At 37.9% G+C, this 24522-nt stretch overlaps 1 protein-coding gene across 10 annotated transcripts in view; it reads right to left on the bottom strand.

Annotated features, from left to right (window-relative positions):
* PRDM16 (PR/SET domain 16) overlaps window positions 1–24522 on the bottom strand; it is a 533907-nt gene that overhangs the window by 46024 nt on the left and 463361 nt on the right. For 9 of the 10 annotated variants that reach the window (XM_044282118.1, XM_044282126.1, XM_044282119.1 and 6 more), the window contains exon 5: window positions 4452–4554. In XM_044282118.1, the coding sequence (XP_044138053.1) occupies window positions 4452–4554 (103 nt within the window). Of the gene's footprint in view, window positions 1–4451; window positions 4555–8755; window positions 8966–24522 lie in introns of those variants that run through there. The other variant, XM_044282128.1, reaches the window with a different exon arrangement.

The raw sequence follows: 24522 nt of genomic DNA, 5'->3' as shown, positions 1-24522 counted from the left end.
CTCAAGACAAAACCAATAGTCAGGATATAAACTGCTGTTATATTCAGAACTTTGAGGTACACTTGGATAGTAAATTACCTGACTCTGCCTTCCAGTAGAGAAACCAACTAATTACTAAAGTTTCCTTAAATGGATCTTGAGATTAGGATGATACAGGGAAACACATATCAAATTCTACGTAGGTTTCATGCCATTCCAAACCATTTATGGTACCTTAGCCCCTTTCTCAAAGTGATTCTCTGAGCTACAAAGAAAATCAGGTTGCTTAAAAAAAAATAAAAAACACAGTTTGCCAGTGTCCAACCTTTGTAAAATCTGTGGTTGCAACTAACGTCTATCTAAAGTTCCATCAGTAACACTCGGGACAATAGTGGAATGTAACTGAAAAATAAATCAGTTCCTAATAGCTTTCAGAAGAACCAAGGGGAAGGCAATTATATGGCATCGACATGCTAATCTACCAGAATAAAGTCTCAAAGGAGTTCAAGAACCCTACTCAAAATTCCAGCAGAGATAAGGGGTCTAGTGCATTTGGCTAAGGTTGGCATAAAAGATTTTTACGATAATTATCTTCATGCAGAACATTTCTGCATTTGTTTCTGTGTGTAATTCACAGTTAACTGCAGAAAAAAATATTTGTCTGAAGAAAGAAATTGGTTGGGTGTTACATTATTTTGTCCCTGGCACCGTTAGCATAAAAATATAAAATAAAATAAAAAAAAACCTGCAAATGAATTTTGGTATTTTTATGAATCTAGATCTTGAACATAATTTTATTTATTTTTTTATGTCTGCACATTAACAGGAAATGTGAAAAATTTACCTACTCTTACTCTATGAGCAGGGCTATAGAAATGTTGAGTATTTATTTAATTCACAATCCATTATTCGGTATGTAAACCTCTCAGGGGGTACTGTTTCGCCCTGCAGAGATGCCAACTGGTGTCGAGATCCTTACAAGTAATGGCCCCTGGGAAAAGGTATGCAAATTAGCTTTAGGGCAGCTACCTGTAGGTGGCATTACAGATATAGTTTTCTTCCTTCTGAAGAAGAGCTTATTTGCATATCAGTAAGTAAAGTGGAGTTGCCGTTTTCAGTTTTCTACTTTCAAACTTACTAATGTAGTCATGCATTTTAATTCAATTATTTTCTAGATTATTTTAAACTGAAAAAAAAAGCAAAAACATAAAAAAAGAACTGCCCTGCACCAGGTATAACAAAGTGTATACTTTTTTGCCTGGAATGTTCCTTTAAGGCACCTTGCTCCAACTGCGGCCGTCCAGCTGTTGTAAAACTACAATTCCCAGCATTCTCTAACAGCTGTAGGTTGTTCAGGCATAATTGGATTTGTAGTTTTGCAACAGCTAGAGGGCCGCAGGTTGGGCATCCCTGCTTTAAGGAATGATATAAGGAGGTGACTTAAAAGAGCACTCCAAGAAAAGCTGATGGACTGAGTTATGCAGAAAGCAAGGCTTGGAGACCATGAATTCAATGGTGTTATTTGAAGTCTGTATGTTATAGGTAAATTAAGCCTGCTCAGGTACTCAACTGGATTCAGCGACATCGCAAAATGGGTAAAGCCTCTTGCATATCATCTTTGGGAAATCTGCTCTACCATATGATTAAAACATGGATCGGATCTTGGCAATATTATATTTTTTAACTTGTTCCGAGATAAATGTTTGAGGGAGCCGATCTCTCAGATATAATGTGGAAAAGTCTAAGTAGAGCATCAAAAGTTAGTGGAGTAGACAGCATCATGTAGTTGGTCCATCAGTAGGTCTTGGGTTGCACGCTGTAGTCAATATTGGTAATATGGGCTCCCTAAGCTCCCATTCCCAAGCAGTTTTTGACTTTTACTGAAATGGGAAATACATTTGGATTTTATCGCTGTAATCATTTACAGGTTATATCTTCAATTGGTCTTCTTACCCCATACCAGGTCCATTCACTTTACCTCTACATAGGATTTTTCCAGTTGTTTTTGATACTAAATTGAGTTTGCATTGAGGTTTAGTTGACATTTAGTTTTTCACTGTGAACCATACATGAACCCTCTAGGCTATCATCAAACATTGACCTAATATTTCTGCCAATTATGTTAGAAGTACCTTCTATTTCTCATATTATACTTATCATTAATGATGACCTTTCCTTTTAACTTCAGTGAAAGCACTGAACCTATCGATTTAATTGTGACAATAATGATCATGGAGGAAATGTGGCCTTTTCTACCCTCACCTGTCTTTTTATATATAGAAAACAACTCTCCACCTTGATATGGAAATCTATATTTGCTAATAGCTGGCTAGTGCAATCAATTTTTTTATCACAGAATAAAGAAGAGAACATCTCTAATCAAGACAAAAAGAGAACTCTACCTCATAGTCCTCAACACTTATGGCCCTCTTACAGCTTATTTTCTCTGGGTCTTATCCTGAACCCTTTTCATAGTCCCAAATTTAGTATTATTTGGGCACTGCAATACGATTGTTATGTGTCTACTGAATAGCACTATTATTTAACTACTTACAGAAGTATTATTCAGACACTATATGGTTTATAATTTGTACAGTATGAGAAGAATCGGGAGTGGATCAGCACACATTTTTTGTGCAACTGTTCCTTTTTCGGGTGGACTTACAATATATATACTGTAGTTCTTAAGCAAGATCCTACTGAAAGAGGATTAAACCTCTCTCTATGTGGAATGCTGATGGCCATCATGCCCTTCAGTTCTGTAGTTACTCAAAAAGGACACCAACAACTGAGCATAGTAATGGAAGGTCTGTCCCCACCACAGAGAAGAGGAGACAGAGTGGTAAAGAGTTTATGGAAGTAGTATAGTCCACTGGCATAATAGAAAACAGGCAGCCTCTGTCACAATCACAGGTTATTCTGAAAAACTCTGTGTTGCGGAGAACATTCTAGTGATCGGATTGTTTGAAGATTATTCTATTGATCTTCATTTTCAAAACCAGTAGACTATATACAGTGTAGTTTTATACATATGAAATACCCCCAAGGTGTTTCTTGTTGCAATATACAGTATATTTTATTTGACATATCATTCAACATCAAAGTTTACAGTCATCGTCTGCAATTTGTAGGCTGCTGCCAAATACCAACGTTTAATGGGAATTATCCAAAATAGTGACAGGCCTTCAGTTTCAGAAAGCTGGTATGTGGCTCATAGAGATAAACCATCAAAGCATAATCATGGCTGCCTAGTGGTGGTGAATGCTGATTAACCTGAACACTAGGTGGCACTCTAACATTAGCTGATTTTACAACATAAGCACCTATGTAATTTTACGTCTTCTTTTAATATCCATTAAACACCAATTAAATTAATGCAGCCAAAAAAAAAAACAAGTATGGAAGCTTACTGTAAAAATTCTGAAGTGAACCCTGAAAATGGGACAAGCCACACCAGCGATGGCCAACCTTAAAAGTATACCTGTAGATAGTTCACATTAGTATACAGGAAGTGTTGATGGAATAGGTTACTGTCATACACGGTCTGATTTTTTATTAATACAATTTTATGACCCATAAGTCATATAAAATGTATCCAATATTCGTCAAGTACATAATCATCTAAATATGAACATTTCGCATGAATTCCGTGCAGCTATTTATATCCCTAAGTGAAGGAGAGCCTCTGAATGTCTATATCTTATGTCATCTTTGCTTTTATTTCTTTGATTCTGAATTATTTTTTAAGTTTTTGAGTGTACAAAAACTTTAATGATCACATTTTTTTTCAGAAGTTTTCAAAATGTATGAAAACACTGCCTCAATATTTTTGCAAACCAACAGAGCCCTGGATGCAGTTAGGACTGCTATGACAAGCAAACACTTAGAATCTTTACCCAATTGAGATGCAATGAATCTGCAACATATTTACTAAAATGTCTTTCGACACATCATAAATTTGCTGTGACTTGAACTGGGGGATGCCTGTACGTTTAGCCTGAGTAACACATCTACTGAAATACTGCAGCTGCTCATAATGTGAAAAATAACATTTGTATTTTTTCTGGATAATCAGGTCAGTACATGAGCATATTTGTTGGCAAACAGGAAAACGGATAAACATATAGGAAAATGCTCTATTACTAGGGAATATTGGGCACAAGGAAGCACAATATGATGACGTAGAAAGTAAATTCACGTGATAAAGGGATAGCAATATCAATAGATGAAGTAATAGGCCTATCTTCACTCTAATCAAACGCCATCTACAGCTGCTGTTTTTGTATATTTAAAAGATTGTTTTTTACCTTGAGTGTTAGATATGTTCATATCCCATGCAGTGGGGTAATCACATAGACATTTTTTAAATAAAATATTTTACATTTTACGATGACTTGATCAAGACTAATTTCTCATTTGATTGCCTCACTATGTCTATGGGAGGTAGGATGCTCTAAAAAAGGGTGGCTTACCTTCGAGATTTGGGGGCATACTTCCAAGGGAAAAATTCCCTTCCTTCATATAAACCAACAGTTCTTCTCCAGGTTCAATGTCTTTAATAACTTTATAAAAAAGCTGCAGTGAAAACATAGAAAGAAAGTAGAGTCAAGTAGGTGCACAACATAAGTTACATCCCTCATACTCAACTCTATATCTCTTCACTTCTACTCAGTTCCATTACCTGCATGCACCTACAGTCATTTGTTGAGGACATTTTTTGAAAGGCCAAAGTAGACACAATATAAAAAAGTTAACATATAATAAAAATGGATAAAGATATTTACATATTTTTTTTAATATGTGCGCACACATTTGTTTAGAGATAACCAAACATGAAGAGCATAAATAATTGATGGCATTCTGGACCTCTAGGTCCTTCTTGCATGGGTTAAAGCAATATGTATAGCTTAAAATTGAGTGTTGAAATTTTTTATGGTTGGGTATACAAGTCAGAGAGATGTGTAGTGAGAAGGAATTCTGGCAAAGCTCGGCTTTGGGCGATATTCCAGTTATGGTGTTAACATAAAAAAAATACCCACAGCACACCCACTGGATGTTACAGAGCGCAAGCGGATCTTTAACATTCAATGTGGGAACGGGGTCACGAGATGACTTCAATAATTCCTGTAAATAAATTGTGTTTACATGTGACAGGGCTGCAATGAATCTGCTGAAAGAAAACAAACTGCATTTTTGGCAGTGGCACCATCTTCTAAAGGACATTACAGGTCAGATTTAAGTGGTGCTATATGTTTTCCAATGGAATCTTTAGTGGTTTAGTGCATTTGCTCAGTGGCTTAAACTGTGGCAAATCAACTGAGACCCAGATGAGGCTTATAAAACCACTACAAATGACAGACTTTTTTTTTCTTACCCCCACTATTGAAGCGTGCTCCTACGCCCTTATGAGAAAATTCGCAAAATTGTAGTATTTAAAAAAACGCATACTTATTACAAAAAGTCCTAAAACGATCATTTTTATCACACAAGCAGAAGAAAAAAAAAATCATACATACACGCTCAGCTTGACTATGACGCTCCACATTCTTTTATATATTTCATTGTTTTAGCATTTTTTCATCTTTTTAAGATTCCATATCTCAATGGACACAACGTTAACCTTTTCAGTTTGAAATTCTTGTATATTTTATTTAAATCTATATGAATACGGCGTTGAAAGTAACAGAGACATTGATATTTTTCTGTATGGTGGGATATTTATTGGTCATGCCAACACCGGATTTGCTGTATTTTATGCCTTAGTGGAATAATAAACTGATGTAATTAACACCTCTCACACCTGCTCCGATCGTTTGTTAAAGTAACATTTTAAGACAATTTTCTGTAGCAGTCAAAAAGAAAAAAAAAATCCAGTAACTGTAAACTGTCAACAACGCCGGCTATCCGAAGGGTTAATTAAGATACTCATAACACATAGATCTTTCAACCTAATACTCGAAAATGCTCTATAATATCCCTACCAGGTGTGAAATTGTAACCAAAGCACAGACTGCGCTGCAGACCATATGCACTGCGTCTAATCTACTGTTTCGCTAAAGTGAATGGCTGTGGGCACAAAGTTAACCCTTTAAGTACCAGACAGGAGTTAATAAGCAGCAAATGTAAGCCAAATAAAAAAATAAAGAAAAAACCCTTACATTTCACAGCCAGGAAAGCAAAAGAAAATGTTCCTGGTTTCTCATCTTATAAACGGAAACATTATATTAAATTGATAGTTCGTATGACCCTTGGGTTCCAGCCATAATGTTCAACATCTGACAAATTTTGTATCCATTTGTTTGACTTGACCACACTCAAAACACGTGCTTTGAAAAACTTTTATATGGAGAACTCTGGAGTTTGTAAAAATAACAAGCTTATTCTATGACACAAATAAAATAGACAAAACGAAATGAAAATTGGAAGAGATTTTTTTAACAGCTATTTGGGTCTTTTTCCCCCCTAAATCTTAAGAGTTTTGGCTAATATAGAAAAGTGTATTAATAGTTTATGAAGGGGGATCATGTGTAAGTCTGGGGTTTCTCAAGCTGTGTAATGTGTTCCCCCAGGGGATTTTAGCCAGACTCAAGGGGCTACTCCAGTCTGATAAATTTTACTCAAAATAGCAGTTTACTGTATTAGCCAAAAAGAGAATTTTCACTACAAAAACATTTAAGAATCATTTCCGGATGCTGGTTAATACTTGAGGTAGGTTTACAAACACTGGGAAGAATATTGCAGAGTCATTTAGGGACATTACCAGGTATATGACCATTGTAGATAAAACTACAAATAAAACAATTGATAAAAAAATTAAATTATTAAAGTAAAAAGCAAATCTATGAAATAATTCAAGCAACATCATAAAAATCCTTTCCTTTGCCTGGGCATGAGACATTTTACGGACACTCTGCACATTCATAAACCCCTCACAGCCCCATATACTGCTGGATCTCAAAGAATGAGGAGCACTTTATTACAGAACAATTATAAAATAAAATAAAAATTCATAGCACATTTCCTAATTAATTGATATTCACATATATTTTTATTTGGAAAAATTATAAAAAACATTCAATTTTGCAGGGGATATTTTTCAGCTTGTATTTTTTTTTGCTAAAAACATACTGATGCTGTATCAGTCATGGGTATAATGTGTGTGTATATATATATATATATATATATATATATACATATACAGACATATACAGAGAAGAGACCTGTATATGCATTCATGGATTTATAGATTTGCTATATGTAAAATACTGACGGGAATGATTTTCATTTACAATATCTACATTATGAATTGAATTTTTATACGTATTTATAGCAAGTAATTTCAATATTTTCAACAATTTGCAAGTATTTGGTTTTCTATATGTTAATTCAAACTTATTATTTCTATTTTATTTATGTTTTTGTAAAATAATGTGAAGCTCATGACTGCAGTTTAAATGCCTCCTCAAGCACATTCAGCACTTTGCAGCGATGCTAATGCTTTCTATTGAAATATATTGCCATAAATAAACTAGTCCTGATACCTTTATGGATTTTGAAATAGTCAAGAGCCACTTGCTGATTAAAATGCTTATATGACCTATTTGGATGGAGGTCAAATCATTTTGCTCTCCCCTGTGCTCAGTAGTGGGACTTGTTCCTAAAAGGTTCCTGCTCCTGTTTAATGAACGTAAAACGTCTTAGAGGAATGTAGAATTCGTCAATGTAAAGAAAAAAAAAAAAAAAAGGCTAATGCATCTATAATCTGCTCAACTATTTGAAATATTAACAAGAAGTAAAAACAAGTTTAATTTATTTTTACATTTTGTATGATTAAAACTAGGACTTTAAGGTATAGGAGGATTTAGTCACTTTTGTGCCTTTTGCTACCAAATGTATTGCATATAATATATGCATTGCTCAAATACTTATATATGGAACAGTATTAAAAGATTACGGTAATAAAAAAAATTATTAGAAATTTCCATTTTCCCCATTTCATTAGATTAACCCTTTGCATGACAGTGGCTCGTCATTTTGCTATGAACTGTTGCTCAAAAAGCAAAAATCAGCAAAGTATAAAAGAAAAATATAAAAATCACTTATAAAAATAAAAATAATTTATTTATGTTAGAAATAATGTGAAGTTCATTATAAGAGAATGATCTTAAAAATCTATACTGACCGTATAACAAGTACTGCCTATTTAATATTCATCGGCAAGTAAAAAGAAGCAGCAAAAATATGGGCCCATCTATACTTAAAAAACGTACTAAAATATTCCCAAGCTAAATGCAGTGTTCAGTGTTTTTTTTTTTCTTAAAGACAATTTTACTATTTCAAAACCACGTTATTTATTGAGTGCCTGACATAGGCCGACTGGCTTTGTCCACTAGGGGGCAGTCTCTACCCATGCATTATCCCTGACTCCATGCTAAAAACCTACAGCAATGCCTTCTACTTTCCAGCACGCTCATTTTTAACCATAGCTATTCAATGCAACTTCGTTTTTTACAAATATTGTTACAAAAATAAATGAATAACTCATGGACAAGAAAGTAAAGACTGAAATTAATGTAAAAAATAAATAATATATATATATAAAATTATAAAAATAATAGTAGGCTATGGGGATGTGTCCTCATTGGCAAGCAATGTGGAAACTGTTCTGAAAGTCAATGTTGCAACTTTCCCCAAGTTCAAACAGGGAAAATAAGATAGACAGAGAAGGCAATAAAATGTGGAAAAGTGACAGAACAAACACAAAAACACATCTAACCTTTTTCCTTTGTGTAAGGTGCACCAGTTCAGAGACCTGACTGGTGTCAAGGGCTTTCCAGTCAGCTATTATTGCCGAGTCTGTTGAGTTCGTTGCAAACACCATCCTTCATGCATTAGTGACACACACAAGGCACAGTGTGTGTGTGTGTCTGTAAATGTGTGTGTGTGTGTATGTGTGTGTGTGTGCCAGGCCTGAAGATAGTCCCTGAACTATCCTACCCTTTTGCATCATCACTTTATCTCTCTGAGGTGGGGTTTCATTGCAGATTATCCTACTCTCTCAATGGTCTGAGATCCAAGGCTCAGACACTCCCCCTAATCTCATCTCTCCAGAGACCCTGCCTACATTATGTCTGTATCAGAGGCTACAACAAGCTGCAAATCAAGAGAGGAAAGAGTTTTTTTTTTCTTCCTTTCAAACACAATCCAAGTTTTCAAACTCTTGATGCATTTTGCATTCTTCTTCAGACTGCAGGGACTTTGTTTTAAGGACTATATTGCGATGTCTAGACTGCAGATAATATATCGATATCTATCTATAATATGTAATAAATTAAACTTTAATAAACTTAAGGTAGGTCTACAAATATACCAACAAGAATATTTTTTTTTAATCCATTTTATTTGGTTAACTTTTTAACATATTTCCTTAGAAGTTATGTAAAATACAAAATAGGATTTAAGGATGGCAAGAAAATGTATGTGCATTGTGAGAATGCAATAAAGTACTTATTAGAGGGTTACAGAAGTCAAAAAGAGTGTATTGCGATGTGTCACGTCTGCGTATCAATATGTAAGATGGTAGAAAAGTCTCCAATGCTGTACAGGAAAATTCATATTTCAAAGTAAGTAGGCGTAGCTGTATACAGCCATATACAGCACACATAATGCCATGTGCATTCAAACTGTAAGGAGGTCACAAATAATGTTGATAAATGAGACGTTTTTTGCATTATTAAATGTAATCTAATGCATAAGTGAGAATTTTATATGCATGTGCTATGATATTATGATAATGCACATATTTTTAATTTGATAGAATATAGATACAAAATGAATGGCAATATATGCTATATTTTTTAGTAAAGCGTTGGAATCCGCAATAGATTTGCCTGGTATCTAAACTATAGCAATAGCTTTACATGCTATACAACGGTAATATATCATCTTATATATATATAGTGTGTGTGTACATATATATACATACATATATATATATATATATATATATATATGTACACACACACTTTTTTATTTAGCTCTCACCCTACAACATCTAATATTCATTTGTACAGGGCATTTAGACTCATGGTGTGCAAATATAAAAATAAAATAAAGCAGAATAAATATTGAATAGATAGGTTTGGTTTATATAATTTCATGGTTTCTGGGATATGGTAGCAAAACACATTATTTTATTGGCATAATATAACTTCATTCAATTCAGTGTAATGATAAAGATATTGGAAATGGTATTCTGTTATCTAAGGATTTCCCGTTTCACCTGTCATCTGCGCAAACAAAGCAAGGGCTTTAAACGTTAATTGATTATTTAGATCTGAAAATGTCCCATATGTTTGCTCAAGCACTTTCCTGAATCAGTTTTTTTTTTTGTAACCCAGTACAGAAGAGCTAATGCCTAGCTGTGTTTCACTAATGTAAATTATGACTTCTTGTGTGAAACAATAAATTCGCCTCTGTGTAAACGCCCCCACTGAGATGGTCAAACTCTGGGGAGGGGGAGAAAATAAACACTGATAAAACACGTTTACATCTAATGTACACTAACGTGTAGTATCCTTTGGGTGTGTGCACAAACACTCGGAAAAAAATAAATAAATATATAATCCTTTGGCCAAAACAAAAAATAACACAAATAATAATAATGATAAAAATAAGTAGCAGTAGGTGCCATGTAACACTACCTAACCTTCCTTGCTATATGAAGTTCACATGTAAAGGCCTAAATGTGATACTTTCCCCATAGAATAAAAAAAACTATTACACAGAATAAGCATAAACCTTTGTAATGAAGAAATAAAAAACTGAAATAAAGCTATGAAGTTGTGAGAGGAGTCGGCACAAAAGTTGTTGAGTGGGTAAGTTCTAGTCTGGAATCTAAATTAATTACACCCCCAAACATACCTTTTTTTTATGCCCTTTAACTATAAACTACAGAAAGGCCTAGTTGAATGATCTTTGTGTGAACGAGTGTACACAGTGCACTTATTAGTCTAGAATTATAATTAGGCTACGACAGGTATGCTTAAATATTCATGTTCTATGTAGTTTATACTATAACAATTTCATAATATTTTTTTCTTAAGGCAAAAATATTTTTTTTTTATGTTACTTTATTATTACTAATATTATTATCATTTATCCTGTAGGCCTCCAGAATTCACACCACCGACTGGACATGAATATTGAATGGCTCATAACAAAAGGCTCACTTCCTGTCAGCCCATGAAAGTGAAGTGTCCAGACATCTGGGCACAAGACTGGCCCGTTCCTCCATCCCAGCTCTGAACAGAGAGAGGAAGAGGTGGAGGCAGATCCCAGGGTCCTGATGTACTTTCCTTTGTTTTAAGCACTAGGAATAAAAATGCATATTTTCTTCAGGGCTGGTGGAGAAAGCTTGCGCTTGATGGTTTAACAATCATTCACATTGTGTTTTCCTAGCAATACAAGGATAAGTTATTTGTATTGTCTGCCAGACCAAAAGAGCCATTGTAGAGAAATGACTTCACAGGAGCTATTGTAAATATGATTATGATCTTGGCGCTTGCATTATCAACTGTTGTATTTACTGCCCCATGATGCAAGTTATGTTCCGGTAACTTCTATGTTAACTCTTTTGTGCAAGGATGAATCTAGAGCATTACTTGGATGTTGGCAGAAGGTTAGATATCTATGCATTAATAATGGCAGTTGTCTGCATGTTGTGGAAGCAGACAATATAAAATTTATGTGAATCTGTTTGGTTTTAGTGTAGATTTTTGTCCTGACTGGCTAACCTCTTCTGATAATGAAATGGATCCAGGAAATTCCTCTGCTGATCTAACTCCTGCATCGGCTATGAGCGGCCGGTGAAACTGTGTGCACCCAATCACTGTCACATCGGAACCTTTTGAAATAAGTGCGTGACCATGCAATATGTGGTTGTGTTGAGACTGCTAGAGTGGAGCCACTTTGCAGCATCTTTCGGCTCTGGCTCATAGAGGTATAACTAAGGGTGGGCCCCCTCTATGGTGTCTATAAACCCTAATAGGGTATATAGAAGGGGCTGTCCAATCAGAATAAAGGCAACCAAAGGGGTTCTCCAGGCTGCAGATATCGAGGACCTATTCTTTGGATAGGTCAGGAATAGCATCTTGGTGGGGGTCCAACACCCAACACCACACTGATCAGCTGTTTCTGGCAGCCATGGCACCAGAAACTATTATTGTAAGGAACAAAAGCAAAAGGCTCTGTAGTTTCCAGTGTACTGAAGCTTGGTTTCAATTCATTTGAATGGGAGCTGAGTTGCAGTACCCTGGCCTGGCCACTACACAGTGAATTGAGTGGTCTGCCTCCAGCTCCATACATTGTATAGTTTCTGGCACCATGGCAGCCCGAAACCGCTAATCGGTTTGGGTCCAAGGTGTCAAAACCCCACCAATCTGATATCGATGACCTACAATTCGGATTGGTCATCAATATCTATAGCATGGAGAACCCCTTTAAATTTCCTTTTTGCATGTGAGAAAAAAATATAAAAAAACATAATAAACAGTTGGGTTGCTATGGGCAAAACCACCATTTTTTCCATCAGTTTTTTTTTATACACCATTTTGTTGCATCAAAACCGATTCCAAGTATGGGCACATTAGTAGGTTCTTTGTGTGTGCATAATGGAAGCTCATTTCAGATGGTGGCCCCCCAGCTGCACCTATATGCTTCTGAGAGATTGAATCTGATTGGTGGATAGAAGGTTGTCCAATAACCCTAACCAAAAATCCCTGTTTGTTATTCTGTTGATGAAAGCAATGACTGACTTTGTATAAGATATAATCACCATAGGACACCAACTACAGTATATGCTGAGTAGACAATTCCTTCCACACAACAAGTGACAGCAGACCAAAACACAGAAAGCCTAACATGTATGGCTCACATTGACACCTGGGCACAGTGTGAAGTTCATATAGTAAAAGTGAAAGCATAGGTTAGTGCAAAGTGGTTCTTAGTTTGAGTGGGTGCTGTTTTGGTAAAGCTGAGGTCATACAATGTACCTTGGGAACCTTTCTCTTGTGCATGATTTCCTGACAAGTCTCGTTGAGCTTTATCTACTTTAAAAAAATAAATAAAAATACAAATATTGGATTTTATTACAGCAATGTGTTCATCCATTTAGACCATGTATAACGATATACCTTCAGAGATCTCTCTAATAGTCTCCTCATATCCAGGACTGAAAATACAACAAGAGAGTAAAATATCTAAAGTATAAAAGTTCTTATTTTTTGCATAGAAAAGGATTCTTTACTGTAAGAGCGGCGAGGCTACTGAATTTCCTGACACAGAAGGCGGTGAGACTTGTTTTTCAGTCCAGGTTGTGTATCTATATATGATGACTGTGCCTTTTAATGCAAAATATACACACGTGCCTGGAAAAACATTGCATGGACAATGCTACTTCAGTAGCAACATTCCCTTTCTTCTGCTGAATTGGAGGGTCCCAGAGGATGGACCTCCATTTATCACACATTACTGACTTATCTTAAAAGGGTTTTCCAGAATTACTATTGCTTTTAACAATTATACTTGTGTACTTGCATACCTTATGTATATCTTCCTCTGGGTTTTTTCCCCTATTTGGGCTCTTTTAACCTATTTTCCCAAATAACTCTGGTTTGTTTCTGACCTGTATATAGCACTTCCTGTTGCTGTAGCCAACCAAACCCATGATGCACTTATCCTTTCTCTGCCACAGCTCCAGCACTGCCCCTAACAATGCCCAGCTAGTTTATAGCTCCTCCCACCCATCTAGTTACATAGACACTCCCCTATCACTGCACCTAACAGCCCAGCTAATTTATAGCTCCTCCCACCCAGCTAGTTACATAGACACTCCCCTATCACTGCCCTGCCCATGGACATAACATCACAGGAAATAAGAAAGAGCTGCATGGACCTGGTCATGTGACCTCAGCCCAGAATTGGAGAAAGGAGCAGTAAAGGTATAAGAAATACATCCTAAAATTACAGCTAGCTTTAAAATGATTTTAAAGGATGTTGATGCAGAGTGGAAAGCCCCTTTGAAGATAGGTGTATTCATAGAAGGTCACTTTACAATTTTAAGCCACTCCCAACTCATGAAACAGGAAGCTATTAGTCACCAAAAATGAGCCTTATAACTATTAGCCAACAAATTAGTACTTGGAAGAAATTAATGTTAAGGAGAAACAAATGACAACCAACTACAAGATGCCCAGGTACGGCACAAATCATGAACACATGCAGCATATTTACCAACATTCACATATTGGTAAATGCAGGACATAAAAGTCCTGGCCCTAGACATGACCAATCCCCCACCAAGGACCACCCACTTATAGGTGGGGCTTACACAAGCCACTCCCATTTTCATTTGCTAAGACGGCCCCTGAAAATTAGGTACAGTTCCTTGCAAATTCAGGATTGTTGGCATCTATGCATGCAGTCCCAGCTGTTTTCGGTACACAGGTTGCATTAGCGTACCCTGATGAAGGATTCAAACATATGCGATCATATTGCTCTCTGCACAGGGTGGTTATTTGGTCACTCTAAGATGGAATTATTTAGGTGTAGTCATACAGGCATTATATGGCTCAGGATATGCTGGTGATGGTGGCGTTGTATAGCATTGTTAATTAGGCAATTGAAAGCAAGTCTTGTTTTATGATACCGTTATTTGGGAGCCATACTGAAGGCATGTTATTGGCATGCTGTATGGAAAGGTCACCAACAGAAGGTACTGCCCAAGGACCATCCAACATAAGGCCAGTCCAGAACACATCATTTGGAAGTCTGATGACCTCAGCCAAAAACATCCTGTAGAAACACAACCATATGTAATCTTCATTTTTCTGTGAAGGCTGGAAGTCATACTGTAGAATGTTTTTTGAAATCTATGTCTGATGCACATTCAGTGTCACTGACCCAATGCACTGTAGCTCATAAGGTCTGGACGCATGCTTTTTACAGACAAGGCATTTTTGTCTACACATTTATGACTAATTAGTTTATGCAATGGGAACAGTGACTGAGAATATCACTTTGCCCTTTGAATATCACACATATTTTTTTCTTTACACCACAGTGGAAACACTCTAGTGAGAAGCTCCCAGTTCCTCTTTGTACTGGGGTAGCAGCTGTCATAACCACAGGGGCTTATGTTATGTATTCACAGGGTTATAAGACTGCCAGCTCACCACAAACCCACAGGTACCTCTCACAGTAAATACGCTGAAGTTTACGTGCTGAATCCAGGCACTCAGTGACAGGAACAATGACATGATCATCGATAACACATAGATCTATTAACCATAGGAGAGTGGAAGAATTTTACTGTCAATGCCAAGTCATGGAATATCCATTTTTTGGGGGCAACATGACCCAATTATAATAATTAATTGCAATTCAATTGTACCCTATTAAGACATACAAGGGAACACTATATAAAAACAGCACACTGCATATGACAGATTATACTTTCCACATAGGACACTGCAACTCTAAATATGACTCGATCACTGAACACGACCATAACGCAATTCTACTATAGTCTATACATAGAGAACTAAATTTCCTAACCTGACCTGTCTACTGAAGAGGACATAATACATTCCTATTATACTCTATACATACAGCACTACACCTCCCAACATGACATAATATAATTCTATTATACTCTATACATAGAACACTACATTTCCTAACATGACCCGACCACCTGACATTACCATAATACAATTCTACCAAGTTTCCAGACCATTTCCAGGCACATAGCGGAAGGAAATTTTTGTGTCACAGTGCACTTCGTTTGCAGTGATTTCGTGAATGAGAAACCCAGAATGCTATGGACTGGAACTGTATTATCTTTAGTGATGAATCCAAGTTCAGTCTGGGTTCCAATGACTGTTGGGTTCCAATATGGAGGCAACACACTGCCCAGTAGTGATATGAAGGACACTTAGGCTCCATCCATACGTCTATAGAATGGGTCCGCATCCGTTCCGCAATTATGCGGAACGGGTGCTAGGCATTTATTCTCTATGGGGCCGGAAGAGATGAGGACAGCACACAGTGTGCTGTCCGCATCCGCATTTCCGGAGCGCGGCCCCGATAGAGCATGTCCTATTCTTGTCCGCAATTGCGGACAAGAATAGGCATTTCTATGGGGGTGCCGGACGAGTGTATTGCGGATCCGCAATGCACTACAGACGTCTGAATGGAGCCTTAGGCTACATTAAATGGTCTGTTTTTAGTGGATTTTTTTTTTTTTTACTGAAGCCTTTCTGAGAAATGGACTTAGAAAATGATCCCCTTCAATTGTATGGGGACTTTTGGTCAGTGAAAACGGAGGTTCAGGCAAGGGTGGTGGACCCTATGCATAGCTGTGTTGGTAATTGTAGTAGTGGCACTTGTGGTGGCAGTAGGGGCAGTGGTAGCTACAGTGGGCACTTGGGGAAAATACAAAGCAGGGAATTCGGACGGGGTGAAGGAGCCTGAGATGGCATATCACAATCCTATAAAAGTGGCGGGAGGGTAGGACTATTATGACGATTGTGTGTTGGACAGGACCTGGGAGCTGGATTGTAGGGTGGTGGCTGAGTCAGCAATAAAGAGCAGAGGCAATATACATACTTCCAAACCCTTCAAAAGAACTGGCAGGGCCAGATCTGCTTCTATTTTGGTCAGCTTAGGAACTGGTGATGACACTAATACTGTGGACACAGACTCAAATGTGCCAGACCTAGAAGCTTGGCTGCCTCTAGCTGCGAGCAACTCCCGTATGGCAGTTTACCTCCATGAGGCCAGCAAACAAAACCACAGCCACGTGCAAGATCTGAAGGATTAAATTAAGCCATGAGCATTCAAACAGAAACATAGACACCAGAGCTCTACTGTAGCACATGAGGCAGCATCACCAGATCCTGCGAGAAAGCTACTCTGGCAAAACCTGGGTTGGGTGGTGCTATTGTTCAATGCCTGAATTTTAGAGACTCTTGTGAGTATATTAAAAAGTATTTAAGAGAATAAGACTGGTGGAACTTTACTATGTGCGGTGCAACTTTGCAATTCACAGGAGGAACTCGCACGATAGAGATTGCCTGCTGGTGGGAGTCTGTGTCATAGCTACACAAAAAGAGCTGCTGTTTTTCCTGGACTTTGCGTTCTGATGCTTTGGAGTGTGCCTGGCAGCGCGACTACCTGTGAATTTACTGAGACTCACTGTGAAAATGACCCACATCACGCGGTTGGTCTGCGACGCAGAAGAAAATCGGAATTTCCACAGTGGTGACTTTAATATTTACATCATTTGGTGTTTTAAGAAAATAGAACTGGTCAGCATTCCGAATTTGAGCAAGTCCATCCTCCTTCTCCCAGTCTTCCTTGTGGTGGCTTGTCATCATCACCAGCTGCTTCTTCTCCTGCTCAGACTCCCCCCCCCTCCCATTGCCCTTTGCTCCATCATGAGACATCCATAATGGAATGTGTAGCCATGAAAAAACTATTTGCGACCAGCAATTAGCTGAACTTCCTACCTGGCCAAGTTCCTGCAGTGCAGTTGCTGCCATAACACTTAGTTGAGGTAAACTTTGTGCAGTTTTGTGCCTTCCCCAAAATTATATTTTTCTTTAACATGTAATTCTTATGTTTATGTATGCCACTTGCCGCAGTTTTTGCCACATTCAATGAGTAGGCCATCATCCACATTTTTTTTTTTACATATTACATATCCCATCAGTCAACTTTTGATCAGATGTCCAGAGTGGTGCAGTTCAGCACCTTCAAAATTGACTTCTTCTCTAAAATTGGTTTCTTCTGTATTCCATCAGTTGGACTTTCTGCTGTATGATATTTGTATTTCTGCCCATCTGTTATTTTGTTTCAAAAAAGTTTTTCAAATTGTCGTTTTTCTTAAATGTCTGTGGCATTTCCCCCGCACATACCCTGTTTCCTAACCCCATGGACTTCTCTGGAGGCACATTGGAAACAGTTGCAGGAATTAGCTCAGTTTGCTTGGTCTGTACTATCATGTCCAGCCTCCAGTGTCTTCTCAGAGAGGGTTTTCATACCCGGCAGAGAGCAATGTGACACCAAAATGGACAAAGTAGTCCGAGGCATGGATCTGGGAGGATGTTCAATTCACACAGTTATGGCTGAGGCCGATGAATAGATCTACCCTTGCTGATGGTAGACCTATCATACCACTGCTGCCTGCCATCATATTCCCTATGGCTGCTGCCGTCATTATTCTACTCTTGCTGTCTGCCTACCATCATGTTCTGATATCTATTTTGCTATCTCATATCCATCCATCTGTCTATAATCATCAGTTCTATCTAAGAATTCATCATACTTTGGTTACCATCTCCTAGCATCTGTTTCCATTCTGACAAGGCTTGAAGATAAATTTGTCTCTTTCCCAAAGTCTCGCTGCAGCTCCAGAATAATATCCTGACACCCAAGACACCTTTTAATGATGGATAATTGGTTGTGGATGACCTTTCAATCTTGTGTTAAAAATAAGAGGAAATGCTTTTTACCACCCTTGTGATAATTGCAAATAAAAGCAATTTACATTATCCCTATTCATATTAGGCCGCAGATTGTCATAATCAGCTGCCTAGGGGATAAAGTGCATCTTGTGACCTTGAAGTTCCTTCTATGGATCGTTCTTTTCATGTGTCCGATGCTTGTGGTTATCAATCACTATTGTCTGCCTCTCATTACACACTGGGACCTCTTTTGTTTAACCAGCTGGGATGACCTCAGAGCTTCCATAGGTTTAATAGATGTGGAGAACATCCTGGGCAGCTCAGTGACATATCTGTCATATAGTCTTTTTTCTTCTTCGCCTCACACTTCTAACGGCTGCTATTCTTAGGTATGTATTTTATTCTGATTATGGCCTTTAGTCACTGGTGATGAATAGAAGCAGATATCCTTGATTGCCTAGGTGTTCTTATCATTGGCAGCTATGGAGAAGCCTGCGGAAACTCAGAAGGATACCACTGTGGGCAGAATCTAACAGTGAGAATATTTTTGAACTGGTACAAATTGGCCAGTTTGGATCAATTGAGTCTGATAAGAGATCCAAATATAAACAGGATGCACTCAGTTCTAGTAGCGTCAGCCTCCAGTATTTAGTGGTCATGTGTAATGTCTGCAGCATTTACTTTATAAGAGTTTGATTATTGTTTTTAATTTTAAATTGCTATTTTCTAGATTTAAGTTCAGATGGAATACAAGATTTGCAATATATCTCCCACTTGTCTTTAGATTATGAATGAAGGGAAATGGGTTATTATCAGTTTAGAAACCCCATTTTAAAATACCTTATTAGGGTTTTCTAGTTTAACCCCTTCTTGAAGTAAGATGTAAGATCACATCCAAAATGTTGTAATTTTACCATACTGTATTGTGTGTGGCATGTATGCTGTGCGGGAGCCATCACCAGAAGATACCAGCTGTAACCAACAGTCGACTTCCTGCAGCAAAGGCCAGGATCGGAGATCCTGATTGTATTATTCCTTAGACATTGCATTCAACAGCAATGCCTATGGTTTCCCTAAAAGTCTGGGCCTGACACAGGCCTCCAGGCCTGTCAGAGGCATCGTGCCAGAGGGCTAAGCTGTATACTCTCCACTTTAGCAACATATTTACTATAATTACCAGTTTCCTTTATTGAACTGGTTGGTTACTTGTAAGACTTCTCAGAAGTTTATTTGATTTTGCTATGTGCCTGTATGTGTAACTGCTTTGTCGGTTTTTCAGACAGACTACAGCAATTGACTGCAAGAATTATAGTGTTCTTTGCTGTCAACCAGTAGGGAAGGCAAGTAGGCCCACAAAGAACTTAGGTCTTATGGAAAGCTTTGCGCAATGAGACATGTGTTCCATGCCATTGCACTGGAAGGGGTATTGAGAAGGAAGGTTTGGTGCAAATAGAGAGTATGATAGTCATGTGTTACCTATTAGAGCTGCCAATGGCCCAAGTGACCCTATTTCACCAATTAGAACCATGGTGTAACAAGATCCTGAGAAGGCCTACAATTCTGTGAAGGTAGATTGAGGCAGGGAGATATGATAATGGTCTGTGGAAAGATGCTTAGAGGGTTGCCTGGCACACCGAGGGGAGCCTCTGAAGTGTAGTGGTGCTACTACAATACTGAGACTGACTCGTTACAGAAGCAGAGGGTGAGCTAACTCAACAACCACTATTCAAACTGAATGACTAAAAGTATATATTAAAAGAAATACATATGATACCACAGAAATAATAAAAAAGCACATTATTGAACGATATGGAAACAATGAACCTCGGTACCAAGGTGAATGTAAGTCACTTGCAAAAAAAAAATCATAGGAAAACAATTGGAAAACTACAAAACTTATGGGTCTTGGGCACAAAAATATTTTTTTCATTTTAAATAAATGCTTTCATTCAGCAACTTTAAAACACAAAAGTATATATATTTTTTATATATCCAGCATATATCTACGGCATAGCCCTGGTGTACATCCAGCTATATAATTTTTTTATTTTATTATACAGGTAAAGAACACATTGACCATTTTGAAATCATTTACTTATGTTTATTTCTTTAAAAGATCTCTTTGTTGGCCAAACCGAATATCTTAGGCAGGTTTGGCCAAGTTTAATGTGTATTGACTGTCTCCCAATAGATGATGACGGGGGAGAAAAGAATCATGTCAGGGGGAAAGAAGGATCCATTTGTTCTACTGGGATATCAGCCAGTGGCAGAAGTCTCTGGCAGCGGCTTTCTCCTCTTCCCCATTAAAGACACATACACGTTCGACCCAGTTGTGCCTGGAGGAATTTTTTTTTTGCTTGTATTACAGTGAAAAATATTTTGCCTCTTCAAAGTGGCAGACATGTTGTTAAAATCAAATTGTACAAACCCCCCAAAAATCCATTTTAATGTCAGGTTGTAACGCAACGAAAACAGGAAAAGCATCAATTGGGATAAAAACTTTGTGGCAATGCACTCAACTTGCTTCTTTATTCATGTGAGTGCATGGGACACTGCTTATCGTGATCGGTGGAGGTCCCAGGAGTTGAACACTCACTATCCAGATGATTATCCCTGGTCCTGTGGACAGGGGGTATGTTGATATCTTGCCACAACCCTTTTGAGGTAGAGTACATTTATCTTGCACCTCTGTATCCCTGGGTTAAAATCAAAGCAACAATACACACAGGATGCCATTCGCTGCATAGTTCAGATGCAATGATTGCCTCCTGTTAATCAGGGTGGTATCAGGAGAATAAAACATCACCAGGAGGTAGAATACACCATCACCCCTCCTTGTAGGCAATGATCTACAGCGAATGAATGCTACAGTAATTTCTACATATCACTTAGGGAAATATTTCATAAAATGATCTTACATATTTGAATGTGCTTTATTTGTATAGTGACGGTTAGCTGATTTACGCTTAAATAAACCATGAATCTACTGTAGGTCATAAAAAGACAGATTTCCCAAAGTGTGATGTGCGTCTCCGAAGGACCTTCTAATTTGCTGTTAGACTTTGTTTTTCATTTGGCACCAGGACAGCCGCTATGTAATTTTCTATTAGATACTAGAACTATATTTTCTTAAATATCAAGTTAGTTATTTTATGCAAAATGCATTTCTTCAATTGGCCCCGTCTATTTGGCTAATAAGAACCTCCACTGCTGTTCCCAGACAAAGGGAAACTTATTTCACGGCCTGGACAAACTACTATCTATCCATCACTGTCAGCTCTGTACTACAACTGTCTTCTGTTCTTACTGGAGGTGGGAGGGGAGGCTACATCAATCTCCATTCAGCCAGAAACCAGGATCTGTGATTGTGGTCAATGCTTTTTCTTTCACATTTGCAATTAAGAACAAGGTCTTTGGGCCCAGTGATCCTCACCACAGCAGATTCTTTGGTACAGACACCTTGTTTTTATAACAAACCAGAAAGAGGAAAACCCTCTCTGTCTACATTTTTGAGGTGCCAATATTAGACTTATTGCCTTGTCCAATTCTTGTGATAGGAACGGATTTCCTCCAAAGTATACATCTTTGAGGCTTTAAATACTTTCTTAGTAAAGCTGGGTAACAAGCAATATGACTGCTTTGATGGCTCCCACAGAAGGTTAGCATCCTACTTTATAAAATACATGCAGTGATCCATGAAGCCTACGCACATTGCCTAGTGTTTACATCTTCGTTTGCACATGCTGGCGGTGAGCCGGGCAAAAAAACATTGCGCGCAGCAGTTTTTGGTCGGCTGGATCACTGCCGGACCCCATTGCAGTCAATGGGATCCGGAGGTGAAGTGGGGGATCCAGCATCGCCACATCCATGAGATCCGACAGGCTGCTCTTTGCCAGGACATCCTGCCAGATCTCCAAATAGAGATGCGAATGAGGCCTTAGGAGTTTGGAAAAGGTAAGTTACTACCCATATGAATGGGAGCTTTGCTGGTGGTCACTGAACTCAACTAGAAAGAGTACAGTAGATGCGAACACTGTACTCCATATGTTGCCTCCGCTCCCCAAGGGGCATTACTTCCATGAGCCCTCCATTCCCTGTCACCCTTGTATTCTAATAGAGAAGTGAAGGCTTCTTCACTTCTTATTTAGCTCCTCACACCATGTTTGTAAGAGGGTAATGGGTTAGTTGGAGACATCCATATCACTTAACCAGAATTACCCTATTCACACTATATAAGACAAATATTAATTATTAAAAAGAAAAGGACTATAATTGTAAAACCAGAGATAATGCCCGCCAATAACAAGATTTATAATATATAAAAGTATTTAGCAAAAACAAAAAAAAATAAAGTCTAAGGTTTTCAACAGGTTCTTGACTGTTCATAATATATTATTTTCCGCCTGCACTTGCAAGTGTTCATCGAGACAGCTGATTGATAATTAAATATTAAATTAAAAATTCTGCTGGTCACTCTCAGTTTTTAATTTTTTTATTTAGTTTTTTCTAAAGCTTTCATGATTAATTGTACCTGACCAGGGGTGACTTGCCAATTGTACGCCGCGGCTGGTAATTCTGTGTGTGATTGGGTCAGTGTGCTTTTTAACAGCACTTGGGGTTTTAATCAACGTGATTGAGTGGTCTGGCTGTAGCTTTGGTCAGCAAGGATAAAAAAAAAAAAAATCCTTGTCGGTGTCAAAACACTTTGATGACCAGCGTGAAATGAGATACGGCTGCACTGCAAACGATGGTGGAAGATGTTCTACCTGACTGAAGCCATAATGGGTAACCTGGCTTAGCAGCCTGAGGGAGAAGTGAACAATAAAAGTTTGCTATATTATGAGCTACGAATTCTATATAGCAAAGTGGTTACTTCATTATGAGTCTAGTTAGGAATAACTGTAACCTCCATCATGGTCATCAATCAGTTAACCCTTTGATGACATGCGCCGTACATCTACGGCACAAGTCGTCTCTTTAAAGATGGCACCTGCAGTGGGGAGCCATAGCCGTCTGTTTCACAGACAGACGTTACTCCTTTTGCAGCTATTTAACCCCTCAGATCCCTTGGTCAATTGTGACCACAGCATTGGAGGTGGCTTTCCCCTGGAGTGCTGTACTTAGATTGGGGAAGCCATTCATTGGTTGTGATAGGCCTGTATGCCTCGCACAGGCTCCAGCCTATCACATATATATTCGCTTGGAGGCCCATAGATGGCAATGCTCGGTAGGAATTTACGGGGTTATTTATCAAACTAGTGTAAAGTAGAACTGGTTTAGTTTTCCCAATATCTGGGCCTGACACACAGACGCTATTGCAGCACAGATGTGACAATTCACTGCAGGGACCATTAACAACCAGATTCCACCTTTTCATTTTCATTTTCCAAAGGAAATCCTATGGGCAACTAAGTCAGTTTTACTTTACACCACTTTGATAAATGACCCAATAGTGAATTTTCCAATCATTGGGAAAAGCAGTCCAATGACTGCATGTTCAGGTTCCCACCGGGGGAGATTAAAAAAAGCAAACAACAAAAGAAAGTATTTAAAAATATAAAACATAAAAATTCAAATCACCACCCTTTCCCCAGTTGAAAAATACAAATAAACAATAAAAAAATGAAAATAATTTGCACCACTGTATCCCATAATCCCCTATTAAAATATAGCCATTATTATCCTGTACAGTGAACACCTTAACTGGAAAAAAATAAAACGGCAGATTTGCAGTTCCTTTGTTGCCTCAGCTCCTCAAAAAATGTAATAAAAAGTTATCAAAATATCATACGCACTTCAAAATGGTATCAATAAAAATGAGCTCTCACTCAGCTACTTAGACAGAAATGTAAAAAAGTCATGTGGGTCAGAAAATGGCGATGCAAATAATTTTTTTCCCCCTAAAGTTCAGGGAACAGGTCAGTTTTACCGCATAAGGAAAGTATTAAAAACAAAACACATAAAACTATGGCACAATAGTGTTTTTTTCTAATTCCAACCCATCTGGAATTTTTTT

This window comes from Bufo gargarizans, chromosome 2 (genome assembly GCF_014858855.1).
Source record: "Bufo gargarizans isolate SCDJY-AF-19 chromosome 2, ASM1485885v1, whole genome shotgun sequence".
NCBI classification, from domain to species: Eukaryota; Metazoa; Chordata; class Amphibia; order Anura; family Bufonidae; genus Bufo; species Bufo gargarizans.
The sequence above is the reverse complement of the archived record's forward strand: the minus strand, read 5'-3'. Positions and strand labels throughout refer to the sequence as shown.